General features: G+C 34.6%; 1 protein-coding gene across 3 annotated transcripts; it reads left to right on the top strand.

The window, feature by feature from the left end:
* The first annotated feature begins 2,257 nt into the window (after positions 1-2,257).
* Rpn13 (regulatory particle non-ATPase 13) lies at positions 2,258-6,366 on the top strand. 3 transcript variants are annotated; one of them, XM_089696570.1, is made up of 6 exons: positions 2,258-2,414; positions 2,522-2,862; positions 2,991-3,205; positions 3,568-3,767; positions 4,836-5,002; positions 6,104-6,366. In XM_089696570.1, exons 2-6 carry the CDS (start codon positions 2,533-2,535, stop codon positions 6,347-6,349), a joined length of 1,158 nt encoding a protein of 385 aa, XP_089552696.1. In that variant the 5' UTR covers positions 2,258-2,414; positions 2,522-2,532; the 3' UTR covers positions 6,350-6,366. The 3 variants fall into 3 exon arrangements, with proteins under 3 accessions (XP_089552696.1, XP_089552695.1, XP_089552694.1); XM_089696569.1 differs by having other exon boundaries at positions 4,788-4,966; XM_089696568.1 differs by having other exon boundaries at positions 4,788-5,002.
* The last annotated feature ends 15,774 nt before the right edge of the window (positions 6,367-22,140 follow it).

Raw genomic sequence — 22,140 nt, 5'->3', positions numbered from 1 at the left:
GTTTATTATTTATATGAGCCCAGGCAACATAATAGAGTTTATATTAATTTTATATAATAATTAAGACAATATGTCTTAATTATAATTAATAATTAATATCTATACCATAATCAGGTACTTAGGTGATTTTATTATTATTTAACATTTTTTTTTTATTTTTTGCAAAAAAAATATCTTCCATTAAATTATTGATAGAGGTTTTATAAAATTGAATTTGAACCATTAAAATAGATTTTTGTTTAACCGATACTTTATACAAGACTTTTCTTCAAGAAGCAAGCACCCATGATAATTATTCAAATGTGAAAATAATTAAAATTTCAATTTTAATTATAATGCTTTTTGCTATGAAAACTTTTTTAATAATTTTGCAATTATTAAAAAAAAAGAGTATAGTCTCAAATTCAAGTATTGAGTTATAATGTTTTGATGTGACCTTTTATTTCAAAACAAGAATAATTATGGTACCTACATAGTTAATATTGAATAATTTGATATTAAAATATTTTATTTCATTTATATACCGTAAACAGTTGTTTAGTTTGTATAAATATAGCTGTACTGAAACCTTTGTTTATTTGAATATATTAATTTCAGGAAATAAAAATACTGGACTGATTGGAAAAATTCTTTCAATGTTTGATAGTCAATTTATGTAGGCGGTTTATAGGATATCTAACATCATGCATGATGTGGGTGGTAATGCAGGGCGCAACTAGTAATGGACACTAGTTGAATCAATTTCAGCACACAATATTATTACAATATTGTGGAATTAATAATTAAATTGTTGGTGTATTTTGTTGCAGTATATGTAAGAAGTAATCAGATTTTAACACTGCATCATATCCAACTACACATTTAGGACAGTTTTACAGCTTTCTGATAATGCTAAATAAATTGTTCAGCTTATGTAACCCTTTAAAAGGAAATGACTTCTAAAAAGCCATGCCAAATAGGCTATCATAGTCATTATCAGCAGAAGATGAAAACAGGCTTGAGACTTACACACAATACATGCTATGAGTCATGCATGTTTCATTGAGGAAAGAACTCCAATGGCACTTATCTTATATTATGTATACCATAACTAAATATACATACAAAATGCAGGTCTTGTGCATTAAATTATGGATTTAAGATTATGAAATGTATAAATAATAACAGTGATAATTTCCATAACAAACATCAATATAACAATATTCGCATTTCGTTTTCTTGTTGAAGGCGCATCGTGGAATACGAAAGTAGGCCAATTGATAAAAGAATAAAAGAGAACGGAAAAAAGAAAATTACACAACTTTTTAAAAGTAAGAGGAATAGATAAGTATGTTGTAAATATTGAACACTGACCTGTCTGAACGCCGCTCATTTTAATCAATTTAATTATAAGCAATTAATACTTTATGAAAATGCTTCTTTCTTCTTATCACTTTTGTTTATATCAAAACTTCAACTATATCTCTATTACAATAAATAGATTGTCATTTACAAATAAAAATTAGTATTGTGTTAATGGAAAACTAACATATAAAATTTTCACAAGACAATCGGGGCTCAAGAAACAATCAACAACGTGAAAAATTAATGAAAAATTATATTGATAGAATACAAAGAATTGACAATTGTTAAATGACAAATGTCAACGACAGTCAACACAGATAAAGCAAAGTACGGTGTTTCTTTTTTTTGTGATTATTTTAATTTGTAATACTTATTATTTAATAATTGTAACACTTTACGCATCGCTCTTCGTAATAAGTTCGTATTAGTACAATTTTACAAGTATTTCACTTAAATTTTACTTATAGGCAGTTAGATTATCAAAATTTATTTATGACTATATAATCTACTTTGATATTTAACGATAATTTGAGTTGCAATTTTTTATTGAAATAGCTTTTTAGAATTTCTTACATACTGTACCAGGAAAAAGCTAAGAAATAATAAAAATGCTAACTTTCCAAAAGTCGTGCATGTTGTCATCGGCTGCATCCGTTTGTAAATTTAAAAAAATGTTCATAGTTTATGGTTATTTAGTGTTGCAAATGAATAATTTCCCTAAATATAGGGAATCATTATAAATGAAAACTAACCTTTATGGGACCTGATTTTTGTAACTTCAAACATGTAATTGTGATTAGATTAGAACCATATTTCTAAAAAAATACAAAAATTAAATACATTTTAGATCCTTAGCATTTATTTGAAAAAATAAATTAGGTACATAGGTACATATTATGTCATAGAGAAAGATTTATTTTCAGAGGGATATTTTTTAATACAAGTTGGTAACACTGTGACAATTACTATTGCATTTTTGTCAAATCTTGAAAATAATTTTCTGTAAGAAATACAATCTATATTATAAAACTAATTCACAGATTTATTTATTTTAATCCAGTTTTCACAAGGTAAGTTGTTGATTGTTATTATGTTTGTAAGATTTTATTAAATTTCGAAACCTTTTCCGGCCAATCTCAATTAAGGCTTTTTCAAAGTAAACAATTTGAAATCATAGGATCAATTACAATGTCTGCTACTGCTTTATTTGGAAATACTTCGGGTCTCGGAGGGAGTTCTGGTGGAAACAAACACTTGGTAGAATTTCGAGCTGGTAGAATGACATTGAAAGGGCGTATGGTCCATCCAGACAAGAGGAAGGGCCTTCTTTATGTCTACCAAGGAGAAGATTCCCTCATGCACTTTTGTTGGAAGGATCGCACTACAGGCGAAGTCGAGGACGATTTGCTTATTTTCCCTGATGATTGTGAATTTGTGCGAGTCAATGAATGTACTACAGGCAGAGTATATGTGCTGAAATTCAAATCATTTTCAAAGAAGTATTTCTTTTGGATGCAAGTAAGTACATTTTAATAAATTTTACTCTTAAGTTACATAAATACAAACAAACATAAATGTTTATAAATGTAAGTTTTATAATGTTACAAAATCACAGGTTGGATTTTTCTAAAGTATAATTTTTGTAGGAGCCTAAAACTGACAAGGATGATGAACTATGCCGTCGCATCAACGAAGCACTGAACAATCCCCCCACATCAGGTGGTCGGGGAGGTGGTGGCAGCGGGGCCCAGGATGGTGAACTGCAGAACTTGCTCAACAATATGTCTCAGCAGCAGTTGATGCAGTTGTTTGGTGGAGTTGGTCAAATTGGTGGATTGTCTTCCTTGTTGGGAACAATGGGGTAAGAGTTATGTTATATATGTATATAGCATCAACATTTATACACAATACACAAATAAAAATGTTGTGTGGTTTTATGAAACCACGATAATAATATCGTACAGTTCCGAACACTGCTTTATACCTACTCGGCAGCCGACCATCACGGGACATGCGCTACACAGACCAAAAAGTTGAGACGATGTAATAAAAGTTTCACTTTAATAATTTTTTTATATATGTTACTTAACTTAATTAAATTCATGTTACCTTGCTAATCAGAAAGCATTTAGTCAAGACTTATTCCTATCTCGTGCGTTTTGTAACATTAACCTAATTCTGTCTTTTATGTAACAAGCAACAGATAAACAACTATTCTTTCAGAAATAACAGCAGCAGCAACAGTGGCAGTACTACTACAAGCAGCCGCCCCTCCGCGGGCAGTAACAGCAGCTCCCGTGGTGGTAGTGCCCCTCGCACTACTGAAGCCCCAGCGGCTAGGACTCCGTCCCGCGCAAGAGATGTGCCAGCCCCAACTGCCACACCACCCAACACTGCAACTGCAACTGCTTCTCAACCCAGAAGTGAGTATGATGATGGAAACATGGATCGGATATATCCCTTTCAAACAAATACATAGACCTTTTTGAAGTGAAAACTTAGCGGTGTTGAGTATAAAATCTTAAACTCGCGTCAGGACACGTAACCTGATCGAAAAAGCGTAAGACGGATGGATATCAAACATGCTCAACGTTAATAATCAAGTTTTCACTTCTGCCGGCACTCCCGGAGTGCAACCCGTCTTTTTTTATTTTTATGAGTCAGTTACTACAATGTGTCAGTCAAGTTTTAACATAAATCATATAATGTGATGTGTAAAATAATTGGATAAATTGTTACATCAATACTTTCAAGTATCAAAATGTTGAAAGAATATAATATGTATTATGAATTATCATAACTAAACAGTGATTCAGCACAATTTGGGGTTATCCCAATATGAAATCTGACACCACCCACATATTATGTAGTTGGGTAAATAATGTTATGTATTGTATTATATAACATATTCCATTTAATAGAAAGCAAGCAAGCTTAACCCCACTTCTTTAATATAAGTCTGTTTTAAATTTAATGAACACTACAAAAGTAGTAAAATAAATAAAAACTGCATCTCAATGAACCATCAACCTACGTATCTCTTTTTTTATTCTGCAATCGCCTTTCAATATGGACATGATACGCTATATCCAATCGCCAATCCTCTGGTTAAAATAACTGTGATCCCAACGTTAAATCCCTGGAATCAATTAATATACGCTCAGGGATCACAGGAGACGGGCGCGCAACGTGGCGGTTATGTTCAAGAAGCTTATATCTAATACACTGGAGATTTCAGTATGAACATTAACTTGTAACAAGAAAATATGACCTTGAATGACGCCTGTATTTTTTTATCCCTTTCACACCTAGGTAGTTAGTTAGGTGTGAAAAGGATAAAAAAACATACAGGCGTCATTCAAGGTCATATTTTCTTGTTACAAGTTAATGTTCATACTGAAATCTCCAGTGTATTAGATGTAAGCTTCTTGGTTATGTTTCAGGTGGGCAAATAGTACTATCGGACTTGCAACGCTATTTCTCTGGGCTAGGCACCGCGCCGGAGGAGCGCGTGGACCTGGCGGGGGCGCTCGCGGCGCCCGAGGTGGTGAGCACGGCCAGCGCGCCGGCCCACGCGCAGCGCCTCACGCCGCACCTGCCGCCCACCGTGCCCCAGGACGATGTAAGGACCACACTGCTCTCACCGCAGTTCGCTCAGGTGAACCAACCAGTCGCGCGACCACCGACCGACGCTTCCGGCGCGATGCTTCCGCATGCGGCCCGCCCGGTCCCACGGGGTTACTGTGTTGAGCTAGCTTTTGTGCATCTGTGTTGGGAGCTGTATGAATGCAGTATATGGCTTGTTAACTTGAATATTGATGTGTATGCACGGAAAATTAATTCCCATAGTTTTATTTTTTATTTATGTGTTAGTTCAGTCACAAGCATAAATATGTTACTATATTAGAGTCATTTTAATAGGCAACATTTGACAGTCCAACCAAATTCAATAACGTAACCTTGTTCCGTCGGGCATTGATAAAAATATGTAATACATAATTTCGTTTTGTTAAAACTGCACAATTGTTTAACTTTTTTCAATACATTACATTTTATATTTTATTGTTATAATGACCGATGCGAGTAATTTTAAGATTGGATTTAACTAATAAACCATAATAAACAAATACTGATTTAATGAACTGAACGTCGTTACAATGTTGCGTCAGTTAACGCTTTTTCTTTTTAAACACCAGAGATGTTACTCTAAAAATCGAAAGCTGATATCGAGAATCGAATGCATTGTTCCTTGTGAAGAAATATCACCGCAAATTAAAAACCGCGTTGTGATTATATTAAAACAGAGTTATATTTATAATTATTTTAGTTATCTAACACACACTCGTTCTTGTGTCAGATATTTTTGCTAATCTCCCCATAGTAATATATTTATGTTTGTGACTGTATGTACATTTTTTTTTTCAAGCACAATGTTATTACAAAATATTCATAATTGTTTAATTTATTTGTTTGTTCAATCAAATCATACTTTGTATTTTTTATAATTTAAAAAGTGTATGTGAGGTCATTTTCACATTTGCATGTTACGTAACTAGCGATTTCTTTTAATCTAAACTAACACACTAATTGCTTCTATACTAGGAACTAATTTTCCTGTAATTAACGTTACAACTCATTAGAACTACGCATACGTTTATAAGATAATTGCACTGAGAAATAATATAACGAGAGAAAAATATAGATATTGCAAAATATTGTGTTCTTATAAGATATGTTGCTACAATTGATGTTTTTACAGGCGGCCAATCAGTTTTCCTCGGCTCTGTCATCGGGCCAAATGGGTCCAGTGATGTCGCAATTCGGTTTGCCGTCGGAGGTGACGTCAGCAGCCAACACAGGAGACATGCAGGCGTTCTTCAAAGCTCTCGAGAGCTCTTCAACTTCCGACGCCAGCAAGTCCCAGGAGGATGATAAGAAAAAAGACAAACCGCAAGATAATAAAAATGATAAGAAGGACGGTGACGCCGGAATGTCGCTTGACTAATTTCATAATTCATGTATATTTTTAGGGTTCCGTAGCCAAAATGGCAAAAACGGAACCCTTATAGTTTCGTCATGTCCGTCTGTCCGTCTGTCCGTCTGTCCGTCTGTCACAGCCGATTTACTCGGAAACTATAAGTACTACAGTGATGAAATTTGATGGGAATATGTGTTGTATGAACCGCTACAAAAATATGACACTAAATAGTAAAAAAAAGAATTGGGGGTGGGGCCCCCCATACATGTAACTGAGGGATGAAATTTTTTTTTTCGATGTACATACCCGTGTGGGGTATCAATGGAAAGGTCTTTTAAAATGATATAAAGTTTTCTAAAAAACATTTTTCTTAAAGTGAACGGTTTTTGAGATATCAGCTCTCAAAGTCGTAAAAAGTATGTCCCCCCCCCTCTATTTTTATAACTACGGGGTATAAAATTCTAAAAAAAATAGAGGTGATGCATGCTAATTAACTCTTTCAACGATTTTTGGTTTGATCAAAGTATCTCTTATAGTTTTTGAGATAGGTTGATTTAACTGTAATTTATTATATTTGCTGCTATGGAACCCTTTGTGCGCGAGCCCGACTCGCACTTGGCCGGTTTTTTTATCAATCGAGTCTTTTTGTTAGATTCTTGACTTCAAAGTAATTTTGTGTTTTAATGTATAATAATTCCCTATAACGTTCTATTGTAAGTCATTTAATTGGCTATTGAACGTAAAGTGAAGATGTGTGTGAAATTGTAATTTTTTTAACGTCTTCTTCGTCTTACATTATGTACCTACAAAAATTTTATGCTATTAAATAAATTAGATTTGGATTTCTTATTTAATTTGAAAACACCACCATCCTTATATCTGTAAATAAACATACAAACGTTGACTGCACCAGTTTGATTTTTAACATATAATACTGTGTAATTCACCAACGCTTATTTCAAGCCCATTGTTCAATATGAAAATGATGAGCAGAGTAAAATAACACGGTAAACGAGGTATTCATGGTAGGTTAGGCACGGTGTCGCAAGGGGCGAAGGGCGAGGGGCGCTGGGGAATCCTGGCGCCAGACCGGCATCGGCGTCTGTCCCCCGCCCCGCGCGACCCACTCGAAATAGATGCACGGTGATTTACGCCTCCGATGTATGAGTAAATATGTTGCTTGCTCGCCTACCTTGGCATGTCCGCCCGCCCCCGCGCGCCCCGCACCGGCCGCGTCGCTCGCGGCTCGCGGGTGTACGCGCCGAGGAATCGCGACCACGTCCAATAAATGCGCGTGCTGGATCATGGATGACGTAGCGAACATTTCACATTTAGAAAGAACATCGGTCGCGCTCAAGGTGACCATGCCTTCCATCGGTGCTCTGCTATAATGACTGCGGATCGCATAATCGGAAATTGTCAATTAAAGCAATTCATACCTGCCTGTCTACCTACTCAAAGAAAACGTTCAATTCGAAATATCTACACAAGAAAATATAGTACACTTTTCAATGATAATGTTTCATTTTTATTCATGATGACAATCATTAATTGGTGAAGTCATTACGTTATCAAATAATGATTGTTATTTATAAAAAAAGAACCCGAGAATTCTTGGTAACGATAAAACATAAACATTATTGTAATTAAGCTGAAATAAATGAATGCATCTTGCGCAGTGCGCTCGCTAAGGTTAAAAATATCTATTCGATACATCTGCTTCGAAATTATTTATCCGTCGATTCATATTCATGCGAGATCGTTCATTAGCGAGCGACAGTCGAAGGGGGACTAAAAGTGCCGCCTACCGACCGGTCCCGCTGGTTCTGGTAGGCTTGTGTGCCCTCTTCTCCATTCATCATAAAATACTATGTATGTTATATTAATTATATCTGACGATTTTCCATATAAGGTAACAGGAATTATTTTAGTTGATTGCCTACATCGACTCATTGTTGATTGCTTGCTGATGAATCATAGATTAAATTCAATAAATACCGCTGTTTCTTAGTTCGCTTTTATATGATACTAAAACAACGATAAGGTAGAGTTCAGTTAATTTTTGAGGAAAATACTATACACAACATAAATAAGAAACCCATACTAATAAAAAAATGATATGGTGATAAAAAAATTATAATTAACTACAATTACTATTCCAACAAGCACAAAAAGTGTCAACATTTAGACCGAATAATTTTAGCTTAAAAAATCTATTCTTCCAAATAGCACTTTCTGGCGCAAATCTATACTAATACATATTATAAAGCTGAAGAGTTTTTTTGTTTGGACGCGCTAATCTCGGGAACCACTGGTCCGATTTGAAAAATTATTTCGGTGTTCGATATAGCTCATATATCGAGGAAGGCTTTATGCTATATATATATATATATTATCACGCTACGATCAACAGGAGAGGAGCCACGGAGGGAAACCGCGCGGAGCAGCTAGTATAATATATATACGTATAGGTAGTAGCTGCAGCGTCCCACGGTTTCACTCATACGAGTAAAACCAAAAAATTCTTCTCAAGTCTTAGTCATGTTCGTTCAAGATTGGCTGGAAGAACACACAGACGAACAGACAAAAAAATTGGAAAATGCTAATTATCGTGCTATAGTAATTAATTTGCCGTGTATTTTTGGTAAAAAGCAGTTATTTTATTATTACAGACACCTCAAATTTAAAATTTGACTGTGCAAAAAATAATATAAGTAACTCATAAGGTCAAGGAATGATATTCGCTTAACCTCGCCTCCAGTAGAAATGATAACGTAGTCTGATTATAACATAATTTAAACGAGTCGTAAAAATATTAGATCAAACATTTAAAGCTATGTAACTAAGTATGTGTATGTATATTTTTGTGATGGTGACAACAGAAATAACTTACAAATAGAAAGGATTAACTAGTATCCTTAACCTTTATTTTTGAATGATCCAGAAATGCAATGGAATCATTAATTTAGCCCGACCATTACGGATTACCTAACTTCTCCCACAACCTCAACAAATGTGTAAAAATTGAACTTATCATATTATTATGTTAAGTATATTTATATATTAGACTGGGGTAGAAGCCTTTGAAAATAATGAAAAGATAAAAAAAATCGCAGTCGGATGAAACCCATTAGAAAAGGAGGGGAATATGATAAAAATGTAAGGAAAAATAAATTACGGTCAATCCGAGTTCGGGAAGCGGGAGGGGGGAGCTTTTAAGAGAAAAAAATGGTTTCTCTCGATTTCCGACACAACTACAAGTCCTATAGAAAAAAGTTCAATGGCAAAGTTGTAGGTAATTAAAAGTTCTACAACTTTTGTATTCACAATTTTTTCACATAACCTAAAAATTTAGGTGAAAAATTCAAAAAACCAAGTTTTTGGTCTTTTATTTCTATCTACTTCAAAATTTTTTTTTTCTACGAAATTTGGTGGAAACTTACTTTATTATGTCCCAAATACACTGTAATTTATTTGATTGAATATATTTATTTTTTCGCCTTATTTTGAATTAATACCAAAAAAACAACCTAATTTTCAATCGAAAAGTCACCCGTCAAAATATCAGCTTTTTTCAAAAACTTGGGGTGCCTTTTATTCATTGAAATCTCTACTTTCATATGGTGTAAAAAAAAATAAACACCACCATAGTAAATGTTCTCAGGAAATGCATACAAACAGTGTGATAATGAGCTTTTACTAAATCAGGCACACGTCTTGAACTCTATATCTTCTCTTGTATCGGCTTTTCGGTAATATTTCAAAAGAAAAATAATTATCTGTTCTAAGTTTAATATTTTACAGCATATTCAAAAGCAAAATGATGTCGATAAAAACATTTCAGGTAGTTCGAGAAGTGTGCCTGATTTAGTAAAAGCTAATTTTCAGACTGTTTGTATGCATTTCCTGAGAACATTTACTATGGTGGTGTTTATTTTTTTTTACACCATATGAAAGTAGAGATTTCAATGAATAAAAGGCACCCCAAGTTTTTGAAAAAATCTGATATTTTTACGGGTGACTTTTCGATTGAAAATTAGGTTGTTTTTTTGGTATTAATTCAAAATAAGGCGAAAAAATTAATATTTTCAATCAAATAAATTACAGTGTATTTGGGACATAATAAAGTAAGTTTCCACCAAATTTCGTAGAAAAAAAATAAATTTTGAAGTAGATAGAAATAAAAGACCAAAAACTTGGTTTTTTGAATTTTTCACCTAAATTTTTAGTTTATGTGAAAAAATTGTGAATACAAAAGTTGTAGAACTTTTAATTACCGACAACTTTGCCATTGAACTTTTTTCTATAGGACTTGTAGTTGTGTCGGAAATCGAGAGAAACCATTTTTTTCTCTTAAAAGCTCCCCCCTCCCGCTTCCCGAACTCGGATTGACCGTAATTTATTTTTCCTTACATTTTTATCATATTCCCCTCCTTTTCTAATGGGTTTCATCCGACTGCGATTTTTTTTTGTTTCAAAAATTATCTACTCTAGTCTATATACTTAACATAATAATATGATTATTATACGATAGGTATTAAAGTATTTGCTATGACGTTTAGATATTTAAGTAGGTACTAAATTATAATTGACACACTGGCAAGTAACGAAGTTGTATGAGCAGGTGCAAGCGGATGTTCCTAGATGAGTTGTCTTTGTTAGCCAATGTTCTAAAATTATGACTATAAAGGTATTCATATTACCTGGCAAAAACTATAGTTAATAGTATACAGTGTATTCACAATACAGTGTATTAGCTATATTTTTAACACGCTTATTATATATTATTATATTAGTAGCCGCTCCGCGCGGTTTCACCCCCGTGGCTCCTCTCCTGTTGGTCGTAGCGTGATGATATATTATAGCGTATAGCCTTCCTCGATAAATGAGCTATCTAACACCGAAAGAATTTTTCAAATCGGACCAGTAGTTCTCGAGATTAGCGCGTTCAAACAAACAAACAAACTCTTCAGCTTTATAATATTAGTATAGATTTGTATGTAATTAGTTAACTAACTCCTTTAGACTCGATTTAAGCTCGATTTGGATTTTGGCTCATTTAAGTGATCCAAAAGCCACTAGAACCATAACGGACAAATTTAATTCAAACTTTGTTCACATATAACTAGGTACTTATAGTGTTAAAAGATGATATAGGATTCGGTTACTTACATTTTACATACAATTAACATAATATAGGTGAAGCTATTAAAAGCGTGTTAAAACCATCGCGTAGGCCTCATTGAGATTCCTCATTGAGTAAAATCAAAGTCATGTGCCAAGTATATGTATCATTATTTTAGTACCTACTTATGCATGACTTATGCAGTACCCATCTATGGATCACTTTTAGATTCGAATCCAAATTCTCATCGTAAACATGTTTTATAGAAATAGATAAAAATATACTTAACATGTTATAGTTGAGTGTCATAGGCATACAATAGATATAGTGCCCCCTATTGAATATCTAAAATTCCGTCATTGTCGATATGTTAGGACTTAGGAGTTAGGAGTGACGATATAAGAATAAACCCATACTTTTGATACTAGTTCGATAGTTTGATAACGTAGAAAATACCGCATCTCTTTCTTTTCTTCTGGACTTTTTTCTTCTTACTACTTACCTAACAGATAATATAATAAAATACCTATTTCCATTCTAGGTCATAAAAGTAGCAAAGGTAGGTTACCTTCTTTAAATTTTACGACTTGCTGGAGTTTAGCTAAAAAGTGCTCTAGTGTAGCAGAATCTAAAATCAAATATGTATAGGTACCTTTTATTCATACTTAGGTACACAATAGGTATTGAACCTTTGACCGTGTGACGTAACGTCGCAAGTATGACGAAGCTGAGTGTTCAAATCATCAAATGGTTGCTTACTATTTAAATAATAATACCGCTGACTCCAACGTCGAGTTGTTTATTAGAAGCGAGGTAGTTTCTCGGAAATATAGGGACTGTGAACGTGAAAAAGTTGGTAACCTGAGGCGCGGAGTGGTGGGGCGACGGCGCGTGCTGTGGGGTGTTCTGAGAAATTCATAACAAACAGCGCTCTGGGACCGGCGCAGGCCGGGGCTAATAGCAGACATTTCTCCATTATCTGTTGCCATCTCGCTTATACATATTTATAAACTGTATTTTGAATGAATCTTTTTTATGTAAGCCAAAAATGCCTTTAATTTTTAAAGGGCTGAGCGGTAAAGCTTCCAAAGGGTACTTATAGTTGTTTATTTATTTTTAATTTGTAGGTAGTTAGAGCGTTTTAGAAATTGAGAAGTTGCGTTTTTTATGATAGTACGTAATTACTTAGGTATTCAATGAACGCGGCACTAACAAACAGTTAACTAAGTACAAGTTCTTAAAATATTCTGATATTTTAAAAAATATTTTATGGACTCTGTATATTTTATACGATCTGGCCATATCGTGAAACATTGACGATTTAACGATGATCAAACTATGAACGTGAAATGATCAATCATTTCATGAAATGAGCAAATCTACGATATGGCCACGTCATATCTATACTAATATCACAGCCTAATAATAATATACTACGTATACAATAATATAATAATTAATAATTAATAATTAATAATTAATAATAATATTATAAAGAGGAAAAGTTTGTAAGTATGTATGTATGTATGTATGTATGTATGGTTTTCACGCCTAAACTACTGGACCGATTTCAAAAATTCTTTCACCATTAGAAAGCTGCATCTTTACTGAGCAACATAGGCTATATTGCATTTTGAAAAAAATTAGAGATCCTTACCAAAAATGCAATAATGTAACCCAAGGTGTAAAAAAATCCTCAATAAAACTTCTGTCGACGCGTGCGCTGCGGAATCTATTGAAGATAGAACAAAAAAATGTTCTACGGTACATATTATAGAATGGATCAATATCTACAAGAAAGTCCGCGATACCATATGTCCATCTTCAGGAGTTATGTTACTACAACAACTTTTTTACGTTTTCAAAGTAAATAGAAGTGCCGACAGTAATCAAACCATGTTATCCATACACACATATTAATCATTATCCCATTAAATGATGTTTTATTATAGACTGTTTCAATACCAGCAAAATACTTTTTAAATGAAAAGAATTGGATATTCCATTCAAAAGATATTTTTAAAAGTGTCAATCTACAGAAAATAGTAGGTATACTGTTCGAGCAGGCCGTAATGCGGAGGAATTCTACCAATATGCGTCTTGACGGAACACAGTGGGGTTTTGGTCGGTAGGAATCCGACATAACCCACGGCCCCTCCGTGGGTATCTATGAAAGATTTCCCCACTAAAACAAAAAAAAAGGCCGTAGTGCGGGACGGGGTAAAGGTGATTTTCATGTGATTAAAAATTAAACCTATAGTCCGACCTATAGTAGACTTTTCACTGTAACGATATCGCTATCTATGCGGGTGAAACCGCAGGGCATTGCTAGTTATATATATTTATACTTAACTATATATTTGTAACATGAATTTTATAAAGGAAGTTAGGGAGTGCGTGCCCGTAAGTATCTTTAACAGACATATTAAGAAAGTGTTAATTCTTAAGACATTCCAATCTCTGTCGCCCCCGCCGGCCTTAGCACAAATTGTATAGCAACAAGGGTTACGTAATAGAAGCTGTCGCAAATTCAATAATGATCGCTAGTAGAATTGGATCTATCTATGGCTGTGTAAGTTTCTCTTTACTATAATATTATTTCATCAGTTAGGTACCTATAGTCAGTGCCGTCTTTAAGGCAGGGCCCGCAGGGCCCTGGCCCGAGGCCCCGAGGTAGGCAGGGGCCCCACAATTCTGAAAATTTTCGATATACAACAACAAATTTTATAACATAATAAGAAAAATATCAAATCACACACTTGGTAAAATAGAAACAAGATTCAAAAAATTTATTTATTGAACTCTCATATGTGGGGTGTTAAGAGACGGGGTTACGATTTAGCCTATTGCGTTATTGTAAACTGAAAAATGATAAAGTTAAAATTTAAGGATTTTCCATCCCTTACATAGGCCCCAGCCAGTACCTTGGCCCATAGCCTCGTTGATCCTAAAGACGGCACTGCCTATAGTTACTTGCTTGACTCTTGAGCAAACACAAATCTAATATTAATAATATTCCTTGATTTTATGGGGTTTCCTGGCAAGAATGAGTGAATGGGGATGAATGAGTAATAGTATGATATAGATTTTTAGGTAGATACGTTGTTTATCTACGTATTTTTATTTTATTAATTTTGTAATCTCTACAAAAGGGTGACAATTGACGATCGGCTGAACTCAGGGCGGCCGTACACGGACCGCTCGAGCAGTTAACGGCTGAGCGACGTACACGGACGGCTCGAGCGGTCGGCGTCAACTGCTCGAGCCGTCGCTACCAACCGCTCGAGCGGTTGATTTTTTTGTCATTTTTGAAGTGAAACTTCTTTATCGGGGGTGGACAAAAATTTTGTGAGACATTTTTTGCGTTACGCCGCGCGCGTTACATTTTTTGCGTTACGCCGCGCGCGTTACATTTTTTGCGTTACGCCGCGCGCGTTACATTTTTGCGTTACGCCGTACTCGTGACTATATACATGTTATATTAAAGTGATCAGCAAAATCAAAGGGTTTGTTTTAATTCTAATTCCAGTGAATTTCTAAAAAAAGTAAATAAGTAATTATATCTATTTTTCTAATACTTAGGTGTAATAATGGTATTTATTTTTCTAAGTTATTTATGATTAACCTCACTTTTTGATTGTATTTTTCAATACACTAACACGTGGGTGGAATTATGGTATCAATTTTTTCTAATACTTGAATGTTGATTGTGGTATTTATTTTTCTAAAATTGTATTTAAAGTTAACCTCAGTTTTTGATTGAATTTTTTAAAACACCAACACGTGGGCGTGATCATGTTATTTATTTTTCAAGTTATTTAAGCTTAACCTCTGTCTTAATATGTATATATTAGGTACTATGTGCGTCATTAATTTCTGACTGTTTCGAGATTTGGTGCAAAATAAAACAGTGTGTAAATAAAATTAAACAATTGAGTAAAAGTATAATTTCATAGATAACACGTTGAGAAGTTCCCTGTATAAATATATTATATACATATCTTGTATAAATACATATATAATATGCCTATAGATCTTTACTCAATGGTTTTATTTTATTGATTTTTTACAAATTTTATTTACACACTATTTTATTTTGCACCAAATTTCGAAACAGTCAGAAATTAATGACGCACATATTATATATACGTTTTAATATAGAATATTTTTTATTTTACAACCTTTACAACTTGATCATTAGGAATTTATTACCTCTATTGTTCGAACAAAAATAAGTTACCGACTTTAAGAACGTGCCGACAATGTAATTGTACACTATTGTTTCTTAGAAAACATTTTAGGAGTATACGATAATAAATCTATGACTCACGTAAACACGTGTTTGCTTGATTGGTTTCAGGTGTTCAATTATAATTTTATGAATTCAAAATTTATAAGAATAAACCTCAAACTCTCTGTCCAATCAAAATCCGCCTAAGTCGAAATCCTTTATAAGCTGAAAAAGGCAGTGGCCGGCGTAAATATTCAAATAGGTAGCGAGGAGCGAAGCGACGAGCATCTTAGGTTAACTTTTGAACTACCGCACGAGCCGAGCGAGCGAAGCGACGAGCATCTTAGGTTAACTTTTGAACTACCGCACGAGCCAAGCGAGCGAAGCGAGCGAGTCGCGGCAGTGGCCGGCGTAAATATTCAAATAGGTAGCGAGGAGCGAAGCGACGAGCATCTTAGGTTAACTTTTGAACTACCGCACGAGCCGAGCGAGCGAAGCGAGCGAGTTGCAGCAGCGGCCGGTGTAAATATTTAAGTAGGTATCGACGAGCGTGTGACTAACGTATTTCTTTAATATTGTATATAGTAAATTGTTTTTTGAAAAATAAAGACATAAAGAAGTTTCACTTCTTACGTGTGTACTCTAGTACACGCACACATTTTTTTTGTCAAAGGTTTAAAAACGATTATTTAAGTAATATTATTAACTAGCTTTACAACTGCGGCTGACTGAAGAAAGATATTTAATTATTTAGCTTTAAAAAGTAGCCCTTTAAGCGTCTAATGTCTATATCTAGCCTTCTTAGTTCTCAGGCGGTTCTCAGTGTCTCCAGTAGGTACTCCTGCCACAAAAGACACTGTTCCAAAGTGAAAGAAACAATCTTTCTCATTTTTGTACTCATTGTAAATGTAAACAAAAATAGTAAGAAAGAATACTACTTATCAAATCAACAAGCATAATGTCTACATTTATTTCGCATTATAATTATTGTCAACACAATTCAAACAACAAGCACGAGTGCATAAAGGATAAAGTGTGTTATAATTAATTATTACAGTACTTACTTAATAATTATACTACATACAGATTAGATTGTAGAGAAACTATATTATGTGATAAGATAGTCCATAAAATCTTTTTATACCTAGTAGGTAACTACAAGTATAAATTGTTGGATTGAACATATTCATCTCACGAGAAGCCAGATTGACTCCAAAAATTTTTAAGTTTAAAAAATACATATACTTATACCACAGCTAATATAATACTATACCTATACAAAAAATGTTATCAAAGATAGTAAGTAGGTATCTACTATCTAAGTAGATTTGCATGACGTGATATCATTTCTGCTGATGGATAACATTTTTATTTGATATTATAATACTTAGATATTATTTTATTAGGCTTTTTTATCTTTTTTATCATATCATTATCAGTGAATGAAGCACAATTCAAATTACGTGGTTCATTTTTTCGTATAATTTTAATAACATAATATTTATTCAGTCAGTAGGTATAATTTTATGATTAGGTATAAATCTAAGTACTAAGATTATTAAATTATTTCAGAAATACTATACAATGTTAGATAGACTGTACACAAAAGTAAATTAAAAGCGATGAGTTTATTTGTTAAGAATGCTCGGAAGTAGAAACACCACCCAAGCTCGGAATTTGGCGAAAAGCCAAATGGTGATCTGCGCTCGTTCCTGTCACTCCACCATATTCTGCAATCGCCGTGATGTAAGGAAAGTACGCCAAATGTATTTTAAGAACATGGCACTTGCTCGGAAAAAATAATAAGCTTATTTTCGGGTATGAAAAGTATCGTAATAAAACGAATAAGAACGAATTACAATAAACGTCGCTAGCGAAGAGACTAGCGACGATGAATAGGTAGTTATTTATTTGGTCAAGTGGTTCTCGGCTCCGTCTGACTCACTCATAAATTATTATTGTCATATTCGCACATATGCAAAGGTAGATTTTTGTTGTTGATATGTGTCGGCTAAGTTTGCAGAGAATGACGCCATTCTCTTAGGACAGGTGTAACTAGCACTAAAATAATATACCAAGTTACAATTTTGAATGGTCTACAATTTATGGGAAATAAACAAATAGGTAGGTACATATATTTTTTTAAGCATTGTAAAGATAACAAATTACTTTATATGTAAATTTTTATTATGTGAATTTGTTTAAAACATTTCTGATTTCTTTTAAAATTACAGTGTTGGGTGGTGTTCCTATCTATAGCTTATAGGTAATAAGGCTGTGTACACACTATGTGTGTGCTTTGTGCGAGAAAGAAATTTTTGGCAGTAACTATTAACATACGACACACATATTATATACATCGATCGTCACCAACTGCACAGGTACCGCCTTCTTTACGTTCCAGCCAGCTTTCACGAATTTATTTTTGGAAAAGAGAATGTGCGATTTAAAGGTCGACATAAGTTTTCTGGATACTTACATTCCTTTTTTTCATAGGTAAGTAAGGTTTTTGTAGCACGAGTTAAGTGAGTGGGCGTTACGTACCTAGTTACTAGATCTCAGAAGCAGTTAACAGTGGAGATGGTAATAAGCAACTAAGGCGCGGCCTGCGGTCCGTCACAACGTCGACATAGCGGTCGAGCCAGTCAGCCGTTGACCTGGTTCCTAGGGAAGTCCGACGAGGAGGGGAGAGCCCTTTCCATGCCCTCTCTTAGCAAAGTTATTTTAAAGACGTTTCTTTGTTTATAGAATATTCCGTACATATGAGCCTTCACAGTTTAAATACTTATTGAAAAAAAAAATCAAAACTATACTATTAAAGTACTATAATAAGGTATATAATATGTAATATTAAGATGAGTATGTTTACTATAGGCAGTAGATAGGTATGTGTGGATAAATATTGTGTGTTCATTTCAACGCTTGCCGCCAAGACGGGTTTCCCGCCCACGCGACTTTATGGCGCCGACCGGACCAACATATTTTCTCAATAGCAGTTTCAAATGGTACAACGATACTAAATTTAAAAATTGCATCGTTACACATTATGAATAGATACTTACTGACTATTATTGCTATTATTCCTTATAGAAGATTAGTTTATGAATATTTTTTAAAAACAATAGACGTATGGAAAGTATAGTATGTAGTATCAAAAAAACACGTATACGTTCCCAGTGGCGCGTGGAGCAAGGTCGTGTCGTGACGTCACCAGCGGCAACAGGCGAGAACGCCAACTAAACAACGCAACAAGTGCCCCGCGCTCGGCGCCCCCGCGCACATACCATTAGCGAAACGGCTACTGCTGCGTGATAGGTTTCAATACTTTCAATACATTGACTGATATTGAATACATGACCCTGATTTTATTTCGTATGACACCATTTGCATTGTGTACATTATTAAATTCGCCTAGGTCATCTGAGGGCATCGTTGTCTAAAGACTGTAGTGACATAGAATAGGTATATATTGGTTAGGGAGCCAGGTGCAAATTTGGTTAACTATTTCCTCTCAAGAGATAATTCGTCAGACGCATGAGAGTATAGTATTATAAAGCCTCGTGAACGTCAGCTGGCGCTCGGTTGGGGGGGTGAGCGGTTGTAGCCTCCCACGCACATAGGAAAAAAAATACATTCATTCATTCATTTCCTCTCAGCTAAAAATTTGTCAAATTGTAGCTAACCCAATATCTCAACGAAAAAAAATAGTCAGCTGGTTACAACATGGTGTATTATACGTCAGCTGGTGTCTCAAACATGAAAGTTAAATTTAAAGAAAAATTTATTTTCCGTTATTTCCTCTCAAACAAAAATTTACCTGATGATAGCTTATATGTAACTGTGGATAAATATATATGTCAGCTGGCTGTATCTTGGTGGAAAAACCGTCAGCTGATACGGGAGGCTACAACCGCTCTTCCCCCCAACCGAGCTCCAGCTGACGTTCACGAGGCTTCATAATACTATACTTTGATGCATTTTACTAATTACCGCTTGAGAGGAACTTGGTCATAAAATCTGCTGCTGGCTCCCGGACCAATACTATATTATAAATTATAATGATATTACACTATAAGGGTGCACTCACACACATCAGTCACCGTCACGGCACGTCACCGGACAGGATTAAAAAAAAATATGTATCAATAGTTCTAGTATGACTCTGTTCCCACACGACAGTCGCCGGCACGAAATCTATCAGTGACGTCACCGGTCAGGCACGTCAAATAATCTTTCCATACATGTATCATACTTTTATCCCCACTCACCCGGTGCCGTCACGTCTCAGTTCAGTCAGCGTCGTGCTACCGTCAATTGCTACATGTTCTCTAGCGTGACACACGTCTAATCACTGACTGACCTGATGTATGTGTTCAATGATTCAGTCAAACCGGCGACGTGACTGACGGACAACATGACGGTGACTGGTGTTTGTGGATACGTACACGAACCGTCACCGATCAGTCATCGGTGACTTGACGGTGACTGATGTGTGTGAGTGCACCCTAACGCGACGTATTGACTCCTCAGATATTCTTGGTAAACATAAGTAAGTAAGTTAAGTACCTAAATAAACTCTTCATATAATTTTGAAATAAGTAGATTTTGTTGGAGAAATCAGAAAATACACATCTTAAAAATCTCTAAGAACAGGCGGTGAGATATGCACGACACGACGATGCGCCTAATCAGTAATCACTCAGTAGTCAGTGATTACTGGTAGTAAATAAATAATAATAAATAAATCATTGATTTTCCCAAAATCAATCAAGTCATGATTTTTATAAATAAAAAAAACAAGATTAAAATCGCGTAAAACGAGACATACAAATTTTATTATCATTATTTTATGTTCGCCTTGTAAATGAAATTTGTTATTTTAAATAAGAGCCGAGTCATTTTGCACGTAATGATCGGTAACATGATAAAATATTTAAGTAAAATGCTTATATCGTACACCTGGTGTATTTCGAATTAGAATGATTTATTTGTGTTCCAAAAAAAATGTTCTACATGAATTTTATCTTGGGCAGGTTATTCTAAATTAAGTTTAAATAATATTATTTCATAATGTATCATCACTCATTTCCTGAGCAAGAACCGAGCGACTGCATGCTATCGGCAAAACGCGTGCGTCATCGCCTCCGCACTTCTGATAAGCGCTTACAATTATCATTGCAAATAATAAATGTTTATACATTCGAATGTGACATGAGTGTCGAGGAGTTTCTCCACAGAATTATCACAGTTTATTAACTAAACACCACGATTAATGATCGAAATGACACCAGACTTATTTGTCTTTGAACGAAATAAGTATGTAGGTATGGTACTTCGTACAGAAATTCGATAAGGAGGTCTGTGGCGATAGAGAGTTCACGCGATAAGTTAAATATAGGAAAATACCTATCGAATATCGGTTAAAGTTTGTAATTACAAAACGTTTCTTACAGAGTGTAGTTAATTCATTTCTCTCACTTTATTAGGAACACACATTCAAATGTAATTTGAATTTGAATGTTCAATTATTATTAATTAACTATGATAGTACGGACTGCGGAGATTGTTCAATAAACTAAGTCAAACGAAGCCAATACCCGTTTTAGTCGAACGCAACCGTTACGAAATCAATGCTGCATAAAAATTATTTACATCGCATCGAGATATACTACTAGAGGGGTTATTCCAAACAAAAACATTGCGCGCGGCCGATGTGGTGGGGTACGTGTGGAACAAGTGAGGCGTGGCTTCAAGTTCAAAGATTAAGCAATGCGTGCAGATGCGACACATTGTGCAATCTGTTTACTCGGTACTATCTGGTGGTACTGATACTAGGGAATTAATAAAACGAGGATTTTATATTAAACTATGTATTTTAATTTCCTTTAAATAATATCAATTTAGTAAGCTTTTGTCGTTTTGTGTAGTAATCAATAGTTTTATCAGTTTTTGCTTCATGATGTAATCGAATTTTGGAGTATTGGTTTATAATAGCCCTAATTAAATGGATACGATGATTCAATGTTGATGGCGTTTACGTATAAGAAACTCACATTTTGAAAAATCTCACGTGAGATTCGAGGATGGGGGAGGGGTTGAATAAATTCTCACGACATCTCACCAGGGGGGGAGGGAGGTGCAGAAAGTTTTAAAAAACACCTCACGTAATTTATGGACGCCCCCTTACTCGATCACAATTTTTGTAACTTTACTATAAACGGAACTATATTTAAAAATATACTTTATTTATTGAGTTATAAGGTTGCTTCCATTCTGTTTATTTACATTCTCAAAAACATCAATCGCCGCAGAGGTGGCTTGCGACAAAGGCGGCTTGTGTCAAAGGCCTTGGCGATATCATTTAAGAACATGATATTATGTACTTTAGGCAAACTTGTAATAAGTTCTATTTTACTTTCTTATTAGTCCATTTGACAAGGATATTGGGTAAGATACCTATTG

Source organism: Colias philodice, chromosome 6 (assembly GCF_061535455.1).
Source record: "Colias philodice isolate Cphi_HAF_F1 chromosome 6, ilColPhil1 Martin Lab GWU primary, whole genome shotgun sequence".
In the NCBI taxonomy this organism is placed as follows: domain Eukaryota; kingdom Metazoa; phylum Arthropoda; class Insecta; order Lepidoptera; family Pieridae; genus Colias; species Colias philodice.
The sequence above is the reverse complement of the archived record's forward strand: the minus strand, read 5'-3'. Positions and strand labels throughout refer to the sequence as shown.

Coding starts and splice junctions, on each gene's coding strand:
- Rpn13 (XM_089696568.1), top strand. CDS start 2,533: ATGTCTGCTACTGCTTTATTTGGAAATACTTCGGGTCTCGGAGGGAGT. Junction 3,206..3,567: donor TCCTTGTTGGGAACAATGGG/GTAAGAGTTATG, acceptor CTATTCTTTCAG/AAATAACAGCAGCAGCAACA. Junction 5,003..6,103: donor TCTCACCGCAGTTCGCTCAG/GTGAACCAACCA, acceptor ATGTTTTTACAG/GCGGCCAATCAGTTTTCCTC.